Source organism: Hemitrygon akajei, chromosome 17, assembly GCF_048418815.1.
Source record: "Hemitrygon akajei chromosome 17, sHemAka1.3, whole genome shotgun sequence".
Classification (NCBI taxonomy): Eukaryota; Metazoa; Chordata; class Chondrichthyes; order Myliobatiformes; family Dasyatidae; genus Hemitrygon; species Hemitrygon akajei.
The window spans coordinates 39301905-39320688 of NC_133140.1; the positions used below are offsets into that span (position 1 = coordinate 39301905).

Below are 18784 nucleotides of genomic sequence, written 5' to 3' on the forward strand. Positions count from 1 at the left end.
CTTTGAACCCTTTTTTGTTATTTATGGGATGACCAGAACTGCTATAGCTGTGAGTTTATGAATCATGTATATTTTGTCTTGGCCCATAAAAGACTCTCTGTATGCCTGATTATGCACCATGCCTATCTGCATTAATCTCTCAGTTACCTGTGGACATCCCACATCCTTTTACTTTCTTATAGCTTCTACTCATAATGTGTTCTATTGCCTTATTTGTCCTATTTGGATATATTATATCTTTTCCAGATTGAAATCTGTATTACTTTCAAGCCCACTTAATCTGTCGACACCATCCTGCAATCTGTGCTATTATTTCTTACTAATTTTTATTTTAGGTTATTCACAAATGTCCTAATCATGCTGCAACAAAGTTCTGTGAAATATGTAAAATAAAACTTAAAGAACCTGGCACTGCACCCCATGGAATCCAATTACAGTACTAGCAATTATTTGGCCACCAAAATTTCTATCCTTCAGCCTTTCTGCTCGGGAGGCAGTTTTGGTTAGAATAGAGTCAGAGAGGCCCTTGGCTACACAGAGTCTATGCAGACTATCAAGCACCTTTATGTTATACTAGTCCTACAACGATGTGTTTTTGTCTCTCCGCATTCCGATTAGCTCCTCCCAGATTCTACCACTTATCATCACCTCTCACAGATAAATAAAAAATGGATACTAAGTGCTGACCTTGTTCATTATCTCCAGATGCGATAAGAACAATATAAATAGGGGGTGTTGTCAGATAAAACTGCAGCTTCGTCCTAACTTCCGTTTTTGCTTTACACCACCATTCAGCTTTGCTTTCCTGGCTATCCAAAAAAAATAACAAAGGAAATGACGTGATGAAGGGCGTCAAAGAACAATTGTACAGGTTGTTAGAATGGAAACAAGGCCTTTAGCCTTATTCATCCATGCAGAACATTTGGTCCCATTTGTTTGCATTTGGTTCACATCTCTCTAAACGTTCCCTAACTCTGCAGCTGTCCAAATGTTGTAGTTGTACCCACTCTATCACTTCCTCTGGCAGCTCAGTCCACACATCCACTGCACTGTGTGAAAAATTTGTCCCTGAAGTGTGAACTGTTGTGGAGATGCTGGGGTAGAGATGTTAGGACTGCATTGTAAGTAGCTGATAGGTGGAGTCGTACCCCACCACTGGATGGGTTTTCCAGTTTGACAAAGATGGCTTCTTTAAGCACCCGTCCTCCCTGTCCAAAATGTGCACGTTGTTATTATCGAAGGAGTGTCCATTGTCCTTTAGGTGTAGATAGATAGCCGAGTCTTCACTGACCAAGTTATGCCAGGGCTGCTAAATCAGCTTTCCTGAACAAAGTTGTAAACACCATTACCATGCCGGATTTCCAGTTATAAAGCACTGCAAATACCAGTCATATTTCAGCATACAGTGGTATGAAGGGCCTAAACATAAAATCATAATTAAGTTGCTCAGAACTCTTATCCAAATATTTACTGCATGGTTTGTAAATTTTAACTAATGTGTGGGCTAGCTGTCTACCAAGGCAAAACTTTAATATAGAAATATGGACTTGCTTTATACAGTACTTTATTGAGAAAAATAACATTTTTGATGACTATTTACTTTTAATATGATAAACAAAAGCACATTATATAATAGAACAGCTCCAAAAAATTAGAATAATTTTACAGCTGATAAGCGTATTGTGAAATTTTAAACTAAACATTTAGCAGCTCCTTTACTTGTGCAATTACAAGCTTCCATCTCCGGCACACCAACCTCAGACTCCGCAAACCTCGGTGCAGCATACTCAACAAGCACAGTCCACCCAACTGATGGTCCTAATTATATTCTGCAGGAAAAGACAGCACTCTCTATCTTGGACAACATTGAAAAATAATAAATACTAAAATAAATAAATTTGTCTTTGCCACAAAGAGCATCCCAAACCCTGGAAGATACAGCTAGGCCGTTTGGATCCCATTACTTCATAATTAGCATCTACTATGCAAAAGACTTGAAAGTTATTCAGTAACAAATAGCCAAACCTGTCAAAATATTTTAAAATCTACATTATGTAATAGAGAGTGTGGTGTTGGAGACACCACTGCAATATGTGACCACCAGCTGTGTCATTGTGTACAATGTTTTAGGGCTGCAATACAGTTAAACTACCACTGCAGCTAACTTATATAAATTTAGACTTAGCTGAAATATAAAAGCAGTGCAAAGCTCAATACTGACACATCAGACATCTATATTCCAAGGCCAAATTGCAATCTTATTTTAGAAAAGGTATTCAGTACCATATACCTTTTATCCAGGGTACTCCTTTCATATTTTTAACCGACCATTACACCGTAGCATTGTTTATTCAAATTGTACTCAGGAGCTCTGAACTCTGACATTAGACATTGTTAATAAAGCTTCAACTGACACGGGACTTGGAATATGACCCATGAGATTTTGTCTGAAGTCTGACCAATAAAAAAAAATGTTCATCAGAAGACACAGTTTTTGGAATGTTTTCTGTGGACATGTTTCCATACTGCTTGAGAAAGTAGTCATGTTCAAGAGTAAATAGTGATAACTTCGCAGCCACCACCACGTACCAGCAATACTCTCTCCAGACCTTCTGTAAGTACCTCCAGAAATTCCATATCTAAAATTAATACGTCAAGGAGATTAAAAATGTGATCTATTTTAAAGGGCCTTCTAGAGTTGTCCTTTAAATTGTGCTTGAAGGCTACATGAATGCTTTCAGAACCTGTAATCTGGGGGAAAATAAATAGCCACTTGGATCTAGTAAAGGAGGGCTACCACACATTGATTAAAGGCAAATTACATTTGACTAAATTGATTATAGAGCTTTTATGAGGCTGAAATCAGATGAAGACAATCTAATTGATGGAGGCTGAAATCAGATGATGACAATTTAATTGACGGGATTGTAAACTTTCAAAAGGTGTTTCCTAAAATACCAGCTATAATTATATTAGAAAAATTGAAGCCCATGAGATAAAAAGGTTAACAGCAGCAAAGTACAAACTTAATTAAGGAAGAAAAAACACCTGTGATGAACGTCTGCAGTTGTGTTTTCCAGTGTTTATTACATGGACTACTGTGGTTTTGATATGCGCTACAGCCAGTACATACAAGTATATCTGATTTGAAATCATAGTGAATGAGGGAAAATACTAACATCAAGCAAGCAAATATAAATACTCTGATAGAACAAGCAACACATGCCTTTTGTCATTCATTACTGAAAAGAGCAGTGTGTCCAGAGTGAAAATGCATGCAAAGTGGAACAATTTTAAAGAAGAGCCTAACAGGAGAGGGACTTGCGGGTCTTGAAAGTAGGAAAGATTAATAGAGAAAGTAAAACTACGGTTGGAAAAAAGTTTTTAGTAAGTCCAAGGGGACAATGACAATTCGGTGCTTTATTCAAAGGAAGTGAAATATGACAAAGGCATATAACTTAAATGGTTTCAACAGGAAATCACACAGCAGGGGAGGTGAGAACTGAAACACGAACTGTAAGGTTAAAGTAGAAGTAGATGTGACCAGAATATAACATTGCCACTGATTGGTTGGGAAAATGGCCTATGTTTGTGCTATACTACCAAATAATGTGGAAAAGGAAGGCTCTGCCAAAGGGCACGATGAGTATAAGGTGACAACATTTTATGTTTTAAGGAGGTATCAAGCAGATCCAGGTAGATGGGTTTTAGGGAGATATCAAAAATTCAGAGCAGGAAATATTAGTGAATATGGAGAAGTCTTGCATGATTCCGCAGAACATGTAACTGTACAGCAAAGTATAGGCCCCTCTGCCCATGATGTTGTAATGACCTTTTAAGCTACTCCAAGATCGATCTAATCCTACCCTCCCACATAGCTCTCTATTTCTCTCTCACCTAAGTGCCCATGTAAGAGTCCCTTAAATGTCCCTAATGAATTTTGTTCTACCACCACCCCTGGCAGTGCATTCCATACACCTAACACTCAGTGTGAAAAAACTACCTCTCACATCCACCCTCTAATTTCTACATTCACCTTAAAAGTATGACCACTTGTGTTAGCCATTTCTGCCCAGGGAGAAAGCTGCTGACTGTCCACTCTATCTATGCTTCTTATCATCTTATGCACCTCTATCAAGTCAGCTCTCATCCATATTTACTCAAAAGAGAAAAACCTAAGTTCTCAACTTTTACTCATAAGATATGTTCTCTATTCTGGGCAGCATCTGGTAAGTCTCCTCTGCAGCCTCTCTAAAGTTTTCACATCTTTCCTAAAATGAGGTGACCAGAACTGAACACAAGTGTGGTCTAACTAGAATTTTATACAGCTGTAACATTATTTCGTGGCTCTTGAACTCAATCCACTGACTAATGAAGGTCAACAGATCATATTCCTTCTTAACCACCCTATCTCCTTGCCTGTAACTTTGAGGGATCTATGGACATGCACCCCAAAATTCCTCCATCCTCCAGACCGCTAAGATTCCTGCCATAAACTTTGTACTCTGTCTTCAGGTTTAACTTTCCAAAGTGTATCATTTCCCACTTTTCCAAACTGAACTCCTTCTGCCATTTCTCAGCCTAGCTCTGTATTCTGTCAATGTTCCACGACCTTTGTGTCATCTGCAAATTTACTAATTCACACTTTCACTTCCTCATCTAAGTAATTACAAAGAGCACAGGACCTAGAACACATTTTTGTGGAACACCACTGATCTTGGACCTCCAAGTAGAATACACTCCATACACTACCACCCTCTGCTTTCTGTGGACAAGCCAGTTCTGGTTCAATGCAACCAAGTTTCCTGAACCCCATGCCTACTGACTTTCTCAACGAGCCTACCATGGGAAACACTGTTCAACACCTTACAATAACCCATATACATCACATCCACCACTCTACCTTCATCAATTTGTTACTTCCTTGAAAATGTCAAGCAGGCTGGTAAGACATAACCTGCCCCTCACAAAACAATGCTGACTATTACTAATCAGACTATGCATCTACAAATGCTCGTAAATTCTGTCTCTATGAACTCACTCCAATAGTTTGCCCAGCATTGTTATAAGACTCACTGGTCTATAATTCCTAAGGTTATCACTATCATCTTCTTGATTAAAGGAATAACATTTGTCATCCTCCAATCTTCTGGTACTACTCATTTGGCAAGTAAGGACACAAAAATCATTGTCAATGGTGCAGCAATCTCTTCCCTTGCTTTCTGTGGGTTATATCCCATCAACACCTGGGGTCTTAGCTATTCTAATGTTTTTCAAAAGTCCCGACACATACTCTTTCTTAATGTCGACATGTTACAACACATTTGTTTATTCATGCCCCCTTCCAGCTCTCCTAAGTGCATTCTTAAATGCCTTGCTGGCTGTCTTGTAACTTTCAAGAATGTGGTCTGATTCTTCCTCTTGACTAAATGTTCCACCTCTCTTGTCAATCATGGTTCCTTTACCCTACTATCCATTCCTTGCCTCAATGGGATAAAACTATCCTGAACCCCATAGAAATGTCCCTAAACAACTTATGTATTTCCCTTGTACATTTCCCTAAGAACATCTGTTTCAATTTACTATCCCAAGTTCCTGCTTAATAGCATCAAAATTAGCCCTCTCCTAATTCTTTCCCAAAGCATCTGCTCCTATCCTTGTCCAAGGCTCTGCTGAAGGGCAGGGAGTCACAGAGTCACAGAAAGCTACAGCACAGAAACAGGCCCTTCGGCCAATCCAGTCCATGCCGAACCATTTAAACTGCCTTGTCCCATCAACCTGTACCCGGACTACAGCCATCCATCTCTCCCAATCATGTACCAACCAAACTTCTCTTAAATATTGAAATTGAAATGGCATGAGGGGTATTGAAAAGGGAAGAGTGGTGCTGTGGCACAGCTGGTCGGGCTGGTGCCTCACAGCTCCCGTAACCTAGGTTAAGTTCTGACCTCAGTTGTCTGCGTGGAGTTTGCACTGTGACCACATGGGTTTCCCCTGTATAATCTGGTTTATCTGGCATTTGGTAGGTTAAATAGCTACAGTATATTGCCCTTGAATGGTAGAATCTGGGTGAACTTGGAGGGGAAAATACAACTTAAATAGTATAGGATTTATATAAAAGGAGTACTTCATGGTCAGTATGAACTTGGTAAGCTCTTGACTCTCACTATGAGTGCACTCTTAAGAGCCTGTTCACGTACTGTATTTCTGAAGGGAAGAAGGTGTGGAGATTAATACTGGAGCTGGTGGGGGCTAAGAAAGAAAGAAACTCCATTGCTGTAGTTACTTAGACCAGCTCATGGACGGCTCTATAGAAGAAAGGTGTGACTAACTATAGAACTCACAGAACCACCAAAGAAAAGTTATGTATCACGGAGTCATTCTCACTTTTAGTGCCACGACAGAAATCTGAGTGCAGAGTTTCAAATGTGGAGCTCTAAGACGGGCACTGAAAGATAACAACACTGATGCGGAAAACGATTACGTGACAAGAACAGTTAATTAAGACTAAATGAAATGCTCTTTCAAAGAATGCGCACATGATACTATGTATAGCCACAGTACTCATTATTGACAATGGGTAGGTGTGGCTGAGGGGATGAAATCTGGACTAAAAGTTAAAAACCAAACCTGCCTGCTTACTTGCTTGAATCAAGTAAATTAAAATGTTTATCCTTCATAGGTTAAATTAAAGGTTACATTATCTAATCAACTCACTGAAATGCTGGAAACCCTCAGCAAGTTAGACATTGCCTGTGATGAGAGAAAATAAAGATTCAAGCTGATGACTTTGGCTTCCAATTGATGCCGCCTGACCTGCTGAGAAGTTCCAGCATTTTCTGTTGTGCAGGACTTCAGTAAATATTTCATAATGTATTTCAGTACATTAAACAGTCAGCCAGTGCAAAATTTCAGGGTCTGCTCAATCAAATTAGATGTCAAATTAAATACCTAGCATTTATTTAGATGTGTATATTTAAAGGTATATATGTAATTTTATGATAAGGAACAGAATTGAGAATACCTGTATACAGCTCAACAGAAGATCTTTGTTGTGACCATGTATCTCTATTGGTAAACACTGAATATCAAGATCAACTGAAATATCATCAAATATTCTTGCTAGAATTTACTGGAAAATACTTGACAAAGGATACAGTTTTCATCTCCATCTTGATTTTTTGGTGGTCCAGGCATGTTAAGCAAAACTAGTTTGGAATCATGGGATCTATTTACGATGACTTCATTCAGCTTCACCGCTGTGTGCATTCTCCTTACATTGGACTGGTCTCTGAAAAAGACAAACAACATCCTTGTTGAATACATTAAAAAAACCCATATAGACTAAGTACAGATTGTATTGGGGTGTTGTGCCAAAACATACTTAGCTTTAGTTGTCATGTCTATAGGGAGCCATCACATCTGCTAATCCATTGTTCAACTCTTCCCAAAATTCCATACCAGTGTGTGGAATTGCAGATGCTGGTAAAGAGCTGGAGGTCAGATGGGCATTCATCTACCTTCCTTCTCTGCAGCTAGATTCACCCCAAGTCATGGACATGCTGCAGAAAATGACTGGATGGGAGGAGCATCTGACCCTCATCTTTATAGCAAGAGCGCTGGGCATGAAAACGGTGACCCATTCATGTGGATCATCCTGACTGAGTACAACCAAATCACGCAGGTAACGACATTATTAAAATTCCACTTTCTTGTTTGCTTTTACAAGCGATCCCTGCATTATAGCAGTTTGGTCAACAAAAATTCTCCCTTAACAACTCATTACCAAAACTCTGAGATAGAGAATACAGATTTGCTTTTGCAGAATGTCTGTCAATATTTATTGTTTCAATTCATATTTTTGATGCATTGCTACTTTGCATTATGGAATATTGGGATACAGGTGGATTTCCAGCTGTTCTAGGTTAACTCCCCAGTAATGTGAGTGTCGGCTGCAATGTTTTCTCATACTTTCAATATTATATAGATACAAAATATTGTATGATTACATTCAGTTTATTAGCCTAGATGAATGGATTCTTTGCGTGAAAGGAGAAAGTGAAAAGATCTGTGTACCAGAGTATTATTTTTCCCTAACTCAGATGTCTTTAGTCAGCAAATGAATGAAGACTCCAGAAAAAACATGGGGAAGATTTTCCTGAGAAATACTCCTACTGGTTCAGTAAGTTCAAGACAGGACTCCTGTGTCTGGATTGGAGTCATGAAATTTCTGACAGTGCTTGCTGGTATTTTTCTGACTGAGTCCAGAAATGCAGCACTAACTTCCTGCAACTCTTCAGCATTAATGGAAGGAAATCTACTCCCAAATCTGCGAGGAAACAAAGACTTCATTCATTTTAATGAAGAATAATAACTGGAAGGGAGAAATTATAGTTGAAATAACTTGAATTTCTATGAATGGATCAACTTTACTTTTAAAGTCTAAGTTTTTGAAAGCAAATTTTAAAAAAACTAAAAAATTAAGAACTTGATTTAACTTTTAATGCATTTAATGTTTCTAACTGTCAGCAACTTAGAAAAATTCACTTTTCCAGATTTAAATTGACAGCAATCAACTCTTATTCAGCAACTTGCTAAGGAAATCAGGTCTGACTTGATTCAACAATATAATTACTTTTTTGATATTTAGATGTTGATGTCAGGTTTCTGAATGCCAACACAAAGTTTGAAGTATACTTCAAGGCAAAGAAATGCATCAATAGCAGTACGTATCAGTTCCATAAAAAAAGAGGAAACTCTTCTATGGTTATGTAATTCGTAGAAAGCTTGCTTCCCTTGAGACATTTGACACTTACGGTTTAATACTGATTAATTCTCTGAAACTGTCTGGGGTGGCAGCGCTGCTTCGGTTTCTCTCAGATTCACATTTTTCTTTTGTCCAAGTCATCTGCACTTTCTCAGGATAAATGTGCATCTCTTCCTCCTCATCCATGTACACGTGAATTGGATGGATTAATGAATTTCTATCCTTTATTAATTGAGCCTAGAAGAAATTAGTGTGGGACTTTTAAAGACTGAACGATAGCATTAGCATTTTAAAAATAAAGAATATATTCCAAAAAAGTTACCATAAGACAATTTAAGATTGGGTGCATTATCTGCTATATCACAGGTATTAAGATTCCTGCATATTGCCAAAGAGGTAAAATGCACAAGATATGTTAAGTAGTCATACCTGTCTTAAGAATTTAATACTATATTTATACTAAATTTATATTATAAAATTCTACACAAGTTTGCTTTCCTGATGTAGGAATATAATTTCAAATCCCTTCCATCTACTGCATTCCTTAGTATGAGTAAGTCTTCTATGGTGTTATAAGCGTACATTAGATTAAGGCTTCTGGTTTCTGAGATAGAAATCTAATCTTGTTTTCAGAATCTTGTAATAACTAAAAAACTAAAACACTTTACCTAGACTGCAAACAACACTGGAGCACTGTTTGGAAATGACCTTGGGTTTTTTCCTATGAGAAGCTTTGGATCTGGGTTGAGAGGGTAAACAGCTTCAAGTTGCTCGGCATTCACGTTACCAAGGACCTTGTGGTTTGTACACACCAGATGTGTGGTGAAAAAGGCACAACAGCACCTCTTTCACCTCAGACAGTTGAGGAAGTTTGGTATGGGCTCCCAAATCCTATGAACTTTCTACAGGGGCACAATTGAGAGCATCCTGACTGGCTGCATCACTGCCTGGTATGGGAACTGTACCTTCCTTACTCGCAGGACTCTGCCGAGAGTGGTGCGGACAGCCCGCGCATCTGTAGTTGTGAACTTCCCATGATTCAGGACATTTACAACGACAAGTGTGTAAAAAGGGCCCGTAGAACCATTGGGGACCCGAGCCATCCCAACACAATCTATTCCAGCTGCTACCGGCTGGGAAGCAGTACCGCAGCATAAAAGCCAGGACCAACAGACTCCGGGACAGCTTCTTCCACCAGGCCATCAGACTGATTAACTCACCCTGATTTGAGTGTACTCTATATTACATTGACTGTTCTATTTATTATTAATTACTATGATTGCACATTGCACATTTAGATGGAGATGTAACATAAAGATTTTTACTCCTCATGTATGTGATGTGAAGGATGTAAGAAATAAAGTCAATTCAATTCTGATAAAGGAACAATTGCCTTTCTGTAGGATGCCCTGGGTCTAATGCTAGAAAACTAAATCCTTGAAGGTGTCAATGCCCCTACAAGTTTGAAATTGAGTTTTAGGTTTGTAAATGAGTTTTTAAGTGAGCAATAGGCTGCAGGGAAGTGATTGCTCTCAGCTTCAGCCCCAACCACCCACTGAAACTGGAAACACAATGTGAGCTCTGCAGGTTGCAAAACTTCCTGTTATCTGCTTCAGATAAAGATTTGTATGTTCCTGAAGGCGAACTCAATTGCTCCACCCTCACAGCAAGGGTCACTAACACCATAACGTTCAAATTTGCTTTGCCAGCTGGCATTTAAAAGCAGAAGGAACTTGTGATCTTCAACATCTATTTCAATCAGATTTAACCCGTCCAGGAATGCAATGCATCCAAATGATCGAGTTACCCTTTTCATTCCAGAACTGCCAAAAGCTAATGGGACATTATCTGCGAGATTCTCCTCCGATGTAAAAAATATCAATAATTGTGATCTGAATTGTGACAATGTCCATTGCAGAGTCTTAAATCATTTACTTAAATTAATGAAATGAACAAAATACAAATTGATACGAAGAACATGGTTGAAGTTCAGGAATGCATAATTTTAAGTCACCTTAAATTGAACATAGCCTTGAAGTCAAAATAGGTATGCTTTTGGAAAATAATATTAGTCAGTCTTGCATGTTGAAGCAGTTAGAGGATAATACATAAGAGTTTACCAGGTACAGAACATGATATGATGGGAGATGAACCATTTTAGTAAATGATGCAGGAATATGATTGAGATGCTTAACAAAAGTGCATTAGAAGAGTATATTCAGTAAGCAGCTTGTAAAAGTTAAAATCTATGCTGAGACCTAGTTACAACATCATTTCTTTTTGTTAGATTAATCTAATGGGGCAATTATTCACACTTTCCAAGATCAAGATATATAGATGAGCGTGATTATTAAAAATTACTGCCATTTACCTCTCTTTCCCTCTCAGTCTTGGACAACCGCATCTGCCTTAACATTTGTGACCGCTGCTCCATCATGAGAGTCCTTTCGTATGTATAAGCTGAAATATCACTGCCATGCTGAGGGTAGAATTGGATATTATTATAAGAATAAACATTTCCTTAATAAAAGTTTCATTTTGTTGTGTCCTCAAAAAAGGTTTGCTTCTCACCATTTCAACAACTTCAACTTCTGCTTCAATCCGCAGGTGATAAAGAAAAATTGCAAGGTCCTTCTTCATTTGAATACTATTGTCATCCATTTGGGCTACCGTGAAAATGCGCATTTTGCATTTCTTCCAGACCTACACAGAATTACAACTCGAGATCAATGTATATTTTGGCGAGCCAGCAAACAAAAGCCCAAACAATTAAAAATAAATGTACAATGAGCCCCATTTCCATTAATTGCCCTAAATTCAGACCCCTGAAAAATGTAAATGTAACTTTTATTGGAAAATGCTCATTGCTGGCACATCTATTACTTGTCACCTAGCAACATGAATCTGATTTTTAGCAAAATACAGAGTCTCTCTGTTTGATGTTAATTTGTGAATCAGATATACATAAGAGATTGTGCAGATACTGGGAATCCAGATCGACACCCAAAATGCTGGAAGAATTCAGCAATAGCAAGTCAGATAGCATCTATGGAGGGAATAAACAGGACTGGAAAGGAAGGGGGAGAAGCCAGAATAAGGTGGTGGAGGGAGGGGAAGGATTACAAGCTGGCAGGTAATAGATGAAAACAGGAAATCTGCAGATGCTGGAAATTCAAGCAACACACATAAAATGCTGGTGGAATGCAGCAAGCTTGGCAGCATCTATAGGAAGAAGTACAGTCGACGTTTTGGGCCAAGACCCTTCGTCCTGACAGAGGGTCTCGGCCCGAAACGTCGACTGTACTTCTTCCTATAGATGCTGCCAGGTAATAGATGAAGTCAGGGGATTGGAAAGGTGGGTGGGGTGATGAGGTGAAAAGCTGGGAGGTGATAGGTGGAAAAGGTAACAACTAAAGAAGGAACCTGATGTCAGCAGAGTGGACCATGGGAGAAAGGGAAGGAAGGCATTTGATAAGGTCCCACATAGGAGATTGGTGGGTAAAATCAAAGCTCAGGGCATCAGGGGGAAGACATTGACATGGATAGAAAACTGGTTGGCAGATAGAAAGCAAAGGGTAGCAGTGAATGGGTGTTTCTCGGAATGGCAGGTGGTGACTAGTGGGGTGCCACAGGGCTCGGTATTGGGACCACAGCTGTTTACAATTTACGTCAACGATTTGGATGAAGGCATTGAAAATAACATCAGCAAATTTGCTGATGATACTAAGCTGGGTGGCAGTGTGACATGTGATGAGGATGTTAGGAGAATTCAGGGTGACTTGGATAGGCTGAGTGAGTGGGCAGATACTTGGCAGATGGCGTTTAATGTGAATAAGTGTGAGGTTATCCACTTTGGGAGTAAGAACAGGAAGGCAGATTATTATCTGAACGGTGTAGAGTTAGGTAAGGGAGATATACAAAGAGATCTAGGAGTCCTTGTTCATCAGTCACTGAAAGTGAATGAGCAAGTGCAGCAGTCAGTGAAGAAGGCTAATGGAATGTTGGCCTTTATTACAAAAAGAATTGAGTACAAGAGCAAGGAAATCCTCTTGCATTTGTACAGAGCCCTGGTGAGACCACACCTGGAGTATTGTGTACAGTTTTGGTCTCCAGGGTTAAAGAAGGACATCCTGGCTGTGGAGGAGGTGCAGCGTAGATTCACGAGGTTAATTCCTGGGATGTCTGGACTGGCTTACGCAGAGAGGTTAGAGAGACTGGGCTTGTACACGCTGGAATTAAGGAGATTGAGAGGGGATCTGATTGAAACATATAAGATTATTAAGGGATTGGACAAGATAGAGGCAGGAAATATGTTCCAGATGCTGGGAGAGTCCAGTACCAGAGGGCATGGTTTGAGAATAAGGGGTAGGTCATTTAGGACAGAGTTAAGGAAAAACTTCTTCTCCCAGAGAGTTGTGGGGGTCTGGAATGCACTGCCTCGGAAGGTAGTGGAGGCCAATTCTCTGGATGCTTTCAAGAAGGAGCTAGATAGGAATCTTATGGATAGGGGAATCAAGGGATATGGGGATAAGGCAGGAACCGGGTATTGATAGTAGTTGATCAGCCATGGTCTCAAAATGGCGGTGCAGGCTCAAAGGGCCGAATGGTCTACTTCTGCACCTATTGTCTATTGTCTATTGAAGAGGGGCAGATAAGGGACAATTCTGAGAAATTAATGTTTATACTGTCAGTTTGGAGGCTACCCAGATGGAATATGAGGTGTTGCTCCTCCAAACTGAGAGTGGCCTCATTGTTGCAGTAGAGGGCATGGACTGACATGTTGGACTGGGTTATGGTTATGTTTTGAAGAGGAAGAGGAAGAAATATCAACAGAAACAAAAGAGATTGTCATTGGCTTCTGAAAGGAGGGGGGTGCACATGCTCCTGTGGTGTTGAGAGCTTCAGGTTCTTAGCCTGTCCTGGTCAATCCGTATTATTGTCGTGGTCAAGAAAGCCCACCAATGCCTCTACTCCCTCAGGAGTAGGAAGAAATTTGGCATGTCCTTGTCTACTCTTACCAGTTTTTATCAATGCACCATATTGTGTATGGATGCATCACGGTTTAGTACAGAAAACGCTCTGCACATGACCACAAAAAACTGCAGAGTTGTGGACAGAGCTCGGGACACACATCTCACAAACCACCTCCCCTCCACAGAGTCAGTCTATACTTCTCGATGCCTCAGTAAAGCAGCCAGCACCATCAAAGACCCCACCTACTCCACTCCCTTCTCCCCCTTCCCATTGGGCAGAAGATACAAAAACCTGAAAGAATGTACCACAAGGCTCAAGGACAGCTTCAGTCTCTCTGTTATCAGACTCCAGAACAGACCTCTTGTAAAATAAGATGGACTCTCGGCTTCACAGACTACCTTATGATCTTGTACTTCATTGCCTACTTGCACTGCACAGTTTTGGTAGCTTTCAGACTTTCCTTGCTTTATAATTGTTTTATTTTATTCTTGCTCAATGTACTGTGTAGTGATTCTGATCTGCATAAACAGTATATAAGATAAGCTTTTGACTTATCTTATAATGTGACAATAATAAACTAAAACCAATATCAAGTTGGTTCATCACAATTGAAAAACTGGCACACTTCTCAGTACATGTCAAAAGCCCAAGCTGGAAAAATACATTACTATAGGATTACAGAGCCTGTTACTTCAAAATATCTACATAATGTACCATTCAGGTTGTAACCTTTCATTTACGAATCTATACTAGATATTCATACATTAGTCAGTATTTTATACCTTGTGTTGACGGAGAAGAAATGGAAGAAGCATTAACATGCCTCCATCATGCACAATCCACCAAACATCAATGTAACCTTCAGTAAAGCGTTCATGGTTACTTGGGAACAAGGAAACATTTTTTGGCACCAATAGAGCAAGGTGACCTGCTGTGGTGACTCTTACTGTGTCTGTTAAAAAAGGAATACTGTTAATAGTCAATGTTTTCTCATTAACAAATTAAGAAATAGCCAATTAGAATCAGAAATATATTGTTTTTGTTCATGAAAAGTATGTTGCTACTGCTGTAACAGAGTTTTGTGGGGAATGCCCAACACATTTAAGCTGAGTTCCACGAAAGATAGTGATCAACACCAGAATATCACAAGACTAAAAATACCAACTGACATTAAAATATAAATTAATTTGATCAGCAATGCTTTAAAGCTGGGGTCCCCAACTTCTTTATGCCGTAGAAAACTATCATTAAGTAAGATGTCTGTGGACTCAGGTTGGGAACATCTGCTTTCAACTAACATCTAGTTTATAACTATTTTGTTCTATACAGCTGTCAAATCCAGCCTCAATAGTGATAATAGAAAGAAATTGCACCACGGATGTGTTAAGCTAAAATTGGCTATTTAGATTCAAAACACAATAGACTTCAAGAAGGCTTCATATGTCTATGTCTGGGATGCACAAATCATATTTCCATCTAGTTAGTAAGCAAACATCAACTTTTCAATGAGCTTGAAGTTAAATGTTTTTGATACAGTCACTGAAAACTGCTAGCTGCAGTCAAAGTGGTTAAGCTAGAAGTGCTTTAATTGGTTTCATATTTGTTAATGTGCGACTATAATAATTCATGAGCTAAGCCGATTCTTTTTGATGCCGTTAGCATGGGTCTCAAAATAATACAAGGTATTTTTTTCTTTGTAACTTTGAATACCCTCCCCTCCCTGCCAAAGGACCACTGTCCATTTGAGAGGGTGGGCAATGAGCTATCTCCTTCCTTTTACATCAGATACAGGCTTGCATATACTCTAGTTTTCTAGCTGGGAAGTGGTGTTGCATTCAGTTATTATTACTATTCATCTCATGATTGGGCAAGTACTATAGCTCACAAATGCAATGGTGCCATCCGCCCACTCAAAGGGCACGGCAAGAAACAACATTATCAGTACATCGAAGAGCTGCCATCAGCATGGGGCATCAACCTGCTGAAGTGTGACAGAATCCACAGGTTCATCATTGGATAGAAAGTGCCCCTCATTACAGGTACACACCAGCTGGGAGTCCTAGGTGGACATCCAAGCAGATGATCTAACCCCTACTTCCAAGGATAGAAGATGATTTACAAACTAGTGATAAAAGTAACTACAAATTGAAAAGAATATCTTATTTCCGATGATATCAAACGTACAACGTAAAGACGGAAGATGCTGATAATCATTACCTATGAATGTTTTCCAAGCTCTGGGATCTTCACTCTGCCTCCAGCCATAAGGCCAACCCATGACCACTGTATTATGCTTCATTCCACCAAGTCCGCAAGATTGAATTAAATGAGCAATGCCCTCTCGAATCTTGCAAGAAATCACAACCTGGCAAAATCCTTTGACCTTTTCAATTGCCATCATGTTTTTGATTGTCTAAAGTGAAAAGTATATGTGATTCAAAGTGTAAGTATAGTTAAACTTCTGTATAAGTACAATGTTAAATTGCTCCACTGATATCTCATTCAACTTTTCACAGTTACCAGTTCTATTTTTGAATTGTTAATAAACAAATATATGATCTTAGGCATTTAAAAAAACGGACTGCTTAGCTACACATTGCGTTAAAGATAGAAAGGATTGTCAAAACTACAAAATATTGAGAACTTTAGCACATATTATAAAAAAAAGAGAATACAAGAACATTTCAAAGAATTGTAGGTTATTACCAGATTCAAAAAAACTTGATTATTTGAGTTTCTAAAATTCCTGTCCATTTTCTGCAGTGATGAGTCCATTTTCTAAGTAGTGTGCACAATGTATCATTTGAGAGACACTTTTTAATGACTCAAAGACATTTTAATGTTGATCTATCTGCCTACCCGTTCTCAGGGTTTCACGACGGGCCGTTATTCGGCACGCCAAGAGCGCGGCCTAAAAGCTTCGCTCGCCTTCGGAGGTCTGAGATTTTGTGGCTCTGGAGACGGGGGGGGGGGGGGGGGGATCAGAGGTCGGTGTCTGGGCAGGAAGATGGGTGTGTCGTGGGAGTCAGAAGATCTAAGGCTGTGTGCCCAGAGACCCGAAGTCTTTGGGCACAGAGTTCGAACAAAGCAACGCAACGGACTTTTAACATCGTAAATCACTGAGTTGTTTGTTATGTCTCCCCTCTCACTGTGAAATGGAGACACCTCTTTTTCCCTTATTAGGGAGAGAGAGCGCCTATGGTATGAATACTGGGTGAATGGTGAATGAGTAGTCTTTGGAGTACAGCAAGTCTGTGTCTTTGCTGTTGCTTTGTTCATCCTTGAGTACTCAGTTGCTTTTTTTTTGCCAGTGGGGGCTAGGGGATCATTGTTTGCTGCCACTTACGTGCGGGAGGAAAGGGAGCTGATTATGGGACTTTGGGGCTCTAACATTTAACTGTCATTCATTGTTTGGGGGCACTCCTCTGTTTTTCATGGATGGTTGCAAAGAAAAACCATTTCAAGATGGATATTGTATACATTTGTCTGACATTAAATGTGCCTTGCTGACCCTCTCCAGATACATTGCATTAGTTGATTAACAAAAGTGCAGATGTACTTTACTCACATTTATTAAACCATCATTGAGAAAAAAGAACTCTGAAGGAAGGAAAAGCAAGCTCTCTGCATCAACCTCCCAGGAAACTGTAAACCACATACTTAGGGCTACCATCAAATATCAGACTGCCATTTTTGTTTAGTACCACGATGTCATGTTATATTCAATCTCTGTGCCTTACTAATGAATGCTTGGAAAAAAAGGTCTTCTCCGACTTACTAACACTGACATATAAAAGAACACTTTAGAAACCAGTGGTAGGATATTTGCTGGTCCTGCAAGTCTGCAGGAAATGGTTTGCATTTCAACCTTGCAAACTATGCTGTGATGCGGGGGTGGCCTGTTTTATGACAATAAAATCTTTCACTTTGATGATATTAAGTTAAGGAATTATAAAATCTTGTGATACCTGTTCAGCAGCTTGTGCTTCTCCGTAATTTTCCAAGAAATTACCTTGAATGATTGAACCAACAATTGTAAGACCTTTGCCAGCTTTTAACTGGGAAGCAAATGTTAGCAACCTCGGGTGCTTCACATGAAGATCTTCATCAAGTTTCAACATAACTAATAGCTGAGGCCTAGGAAAGAAACAATTGTTGAATTAGCAGAGTCATTCAATGTTGGCAATAAAAATAGTGAGCTCCCTCAGAGCTGAATTAAGCAGAGAGATGAAGAGCAATGGAATAAGATCTAAGAAAAACAATCTTTAATTTTTAAGAAATCTCTATCCAAACTAAAAAAGGCTATAGTCTTCATTTGTTATGTAATCAATAATCAAAACAGTCTTAGCTCAGCAAAATGGCAGACCTTTATCCAGAATAAAAAAAGATTAATGCAAGTAATAGAATTTCTTTGGAGTGGGTACCATGAGGTAGAATGAAGGTGTGGAAGCAGTAGAGAAAGTGGGGAGGGGGTGAACGCCTGAGGGAGCATAAGATTACTACCAGTGAGATACATTTAAAGATGCTGCAAAACTGCAGGGTAATTATATTTAAGACTATTTATTAATCAACTCAAGTATAAAATATGCCTTAAGAACAAGGCACGTCTTAGAAAGGAGGAGATGCAGCAAGTGGAAGTGGGTGTGGATTCTATCAATAGTATATATTTTGCAGGGGAAGGGACAGGAATTTGCTTTTACAGGAATTGCTAAATGCCTACATGCAAGAAACTTGTAAAGAAGATATCTTAATAGAGATTTTTTAAAAACAAGTTCAATGTCAGTCAAACGCCCCTAGCTTTATAAGCAATTATGTACCGAAGTGCAAGTGATGGCAAATCTGTGGATTCACACTAAACACAGAAGATGGCATGCAACAAAGAAAGGTGTAAAATAATGTTACAGCTTCAGACAGAACAATCATTCTTGACTAAATACATCTTCAGATTTGGAAATAAATTTTATCATGATTTGCTATGATGTGACCTTTATAAAAATAAGCTTCTAGCATCTTTTTAACAATGATCAGCACACAATACAAATC

General features: G+C 39.2%; 1 protein-coding gene across 7 annotated transcripts in view; it reads right to left on the minus strand.

The window, feature by feature from the left end:
• Nucleotides 1-1547: 1547 nt before the first annotated feature.
• The window catches only part of slc12a4 (solute carrier family 12 member 4), a 200231-nt gene continuing 182994 nt past the window's right edge, over nucleotides 1548-18784 (minus strand). For all 7 annotated transcript variants that reach the window (XM_073069965.1, XM_073069968.1, XM_073069966.1 and 4 more), the window contains 8 exons: nucleotides 17710-17878; nucleotides 15959-16154; nucleotides 14524-14693; nucleotides 11339-11470; nucleotides 11139-11246; nucleotides 8817-9004; nucleotides 7158-7291; nucleotides 1548-2639 (listed from right to left, as the gene is read on the minus strand). In XM_073069965.1, the coding sequence (XP_072926066.1) occupies nucleotides 2548-2639; nucleotides 7158-7291; nucleotides 8817-9004; nucleotides 11139-11246; nucleotides 11339-11470; nucleotides 14524-14693; nucleotides 15959-16154; nucleotides 17710-17878 (1189 nt within the window). In that variant the 3' untranslated portion in view covers nucleotides 1548-2547. The remainder of the gene's footprint in view (nucleotides 2640-7157; nucleotides 7292-8816; nucleotides 9005-11138; nucleotides 11247-11338; nucleotides 11471-14523; nucleotides 14694-15958; nucleotides 16155-17709; nucleotides 17879-18784) is intronic.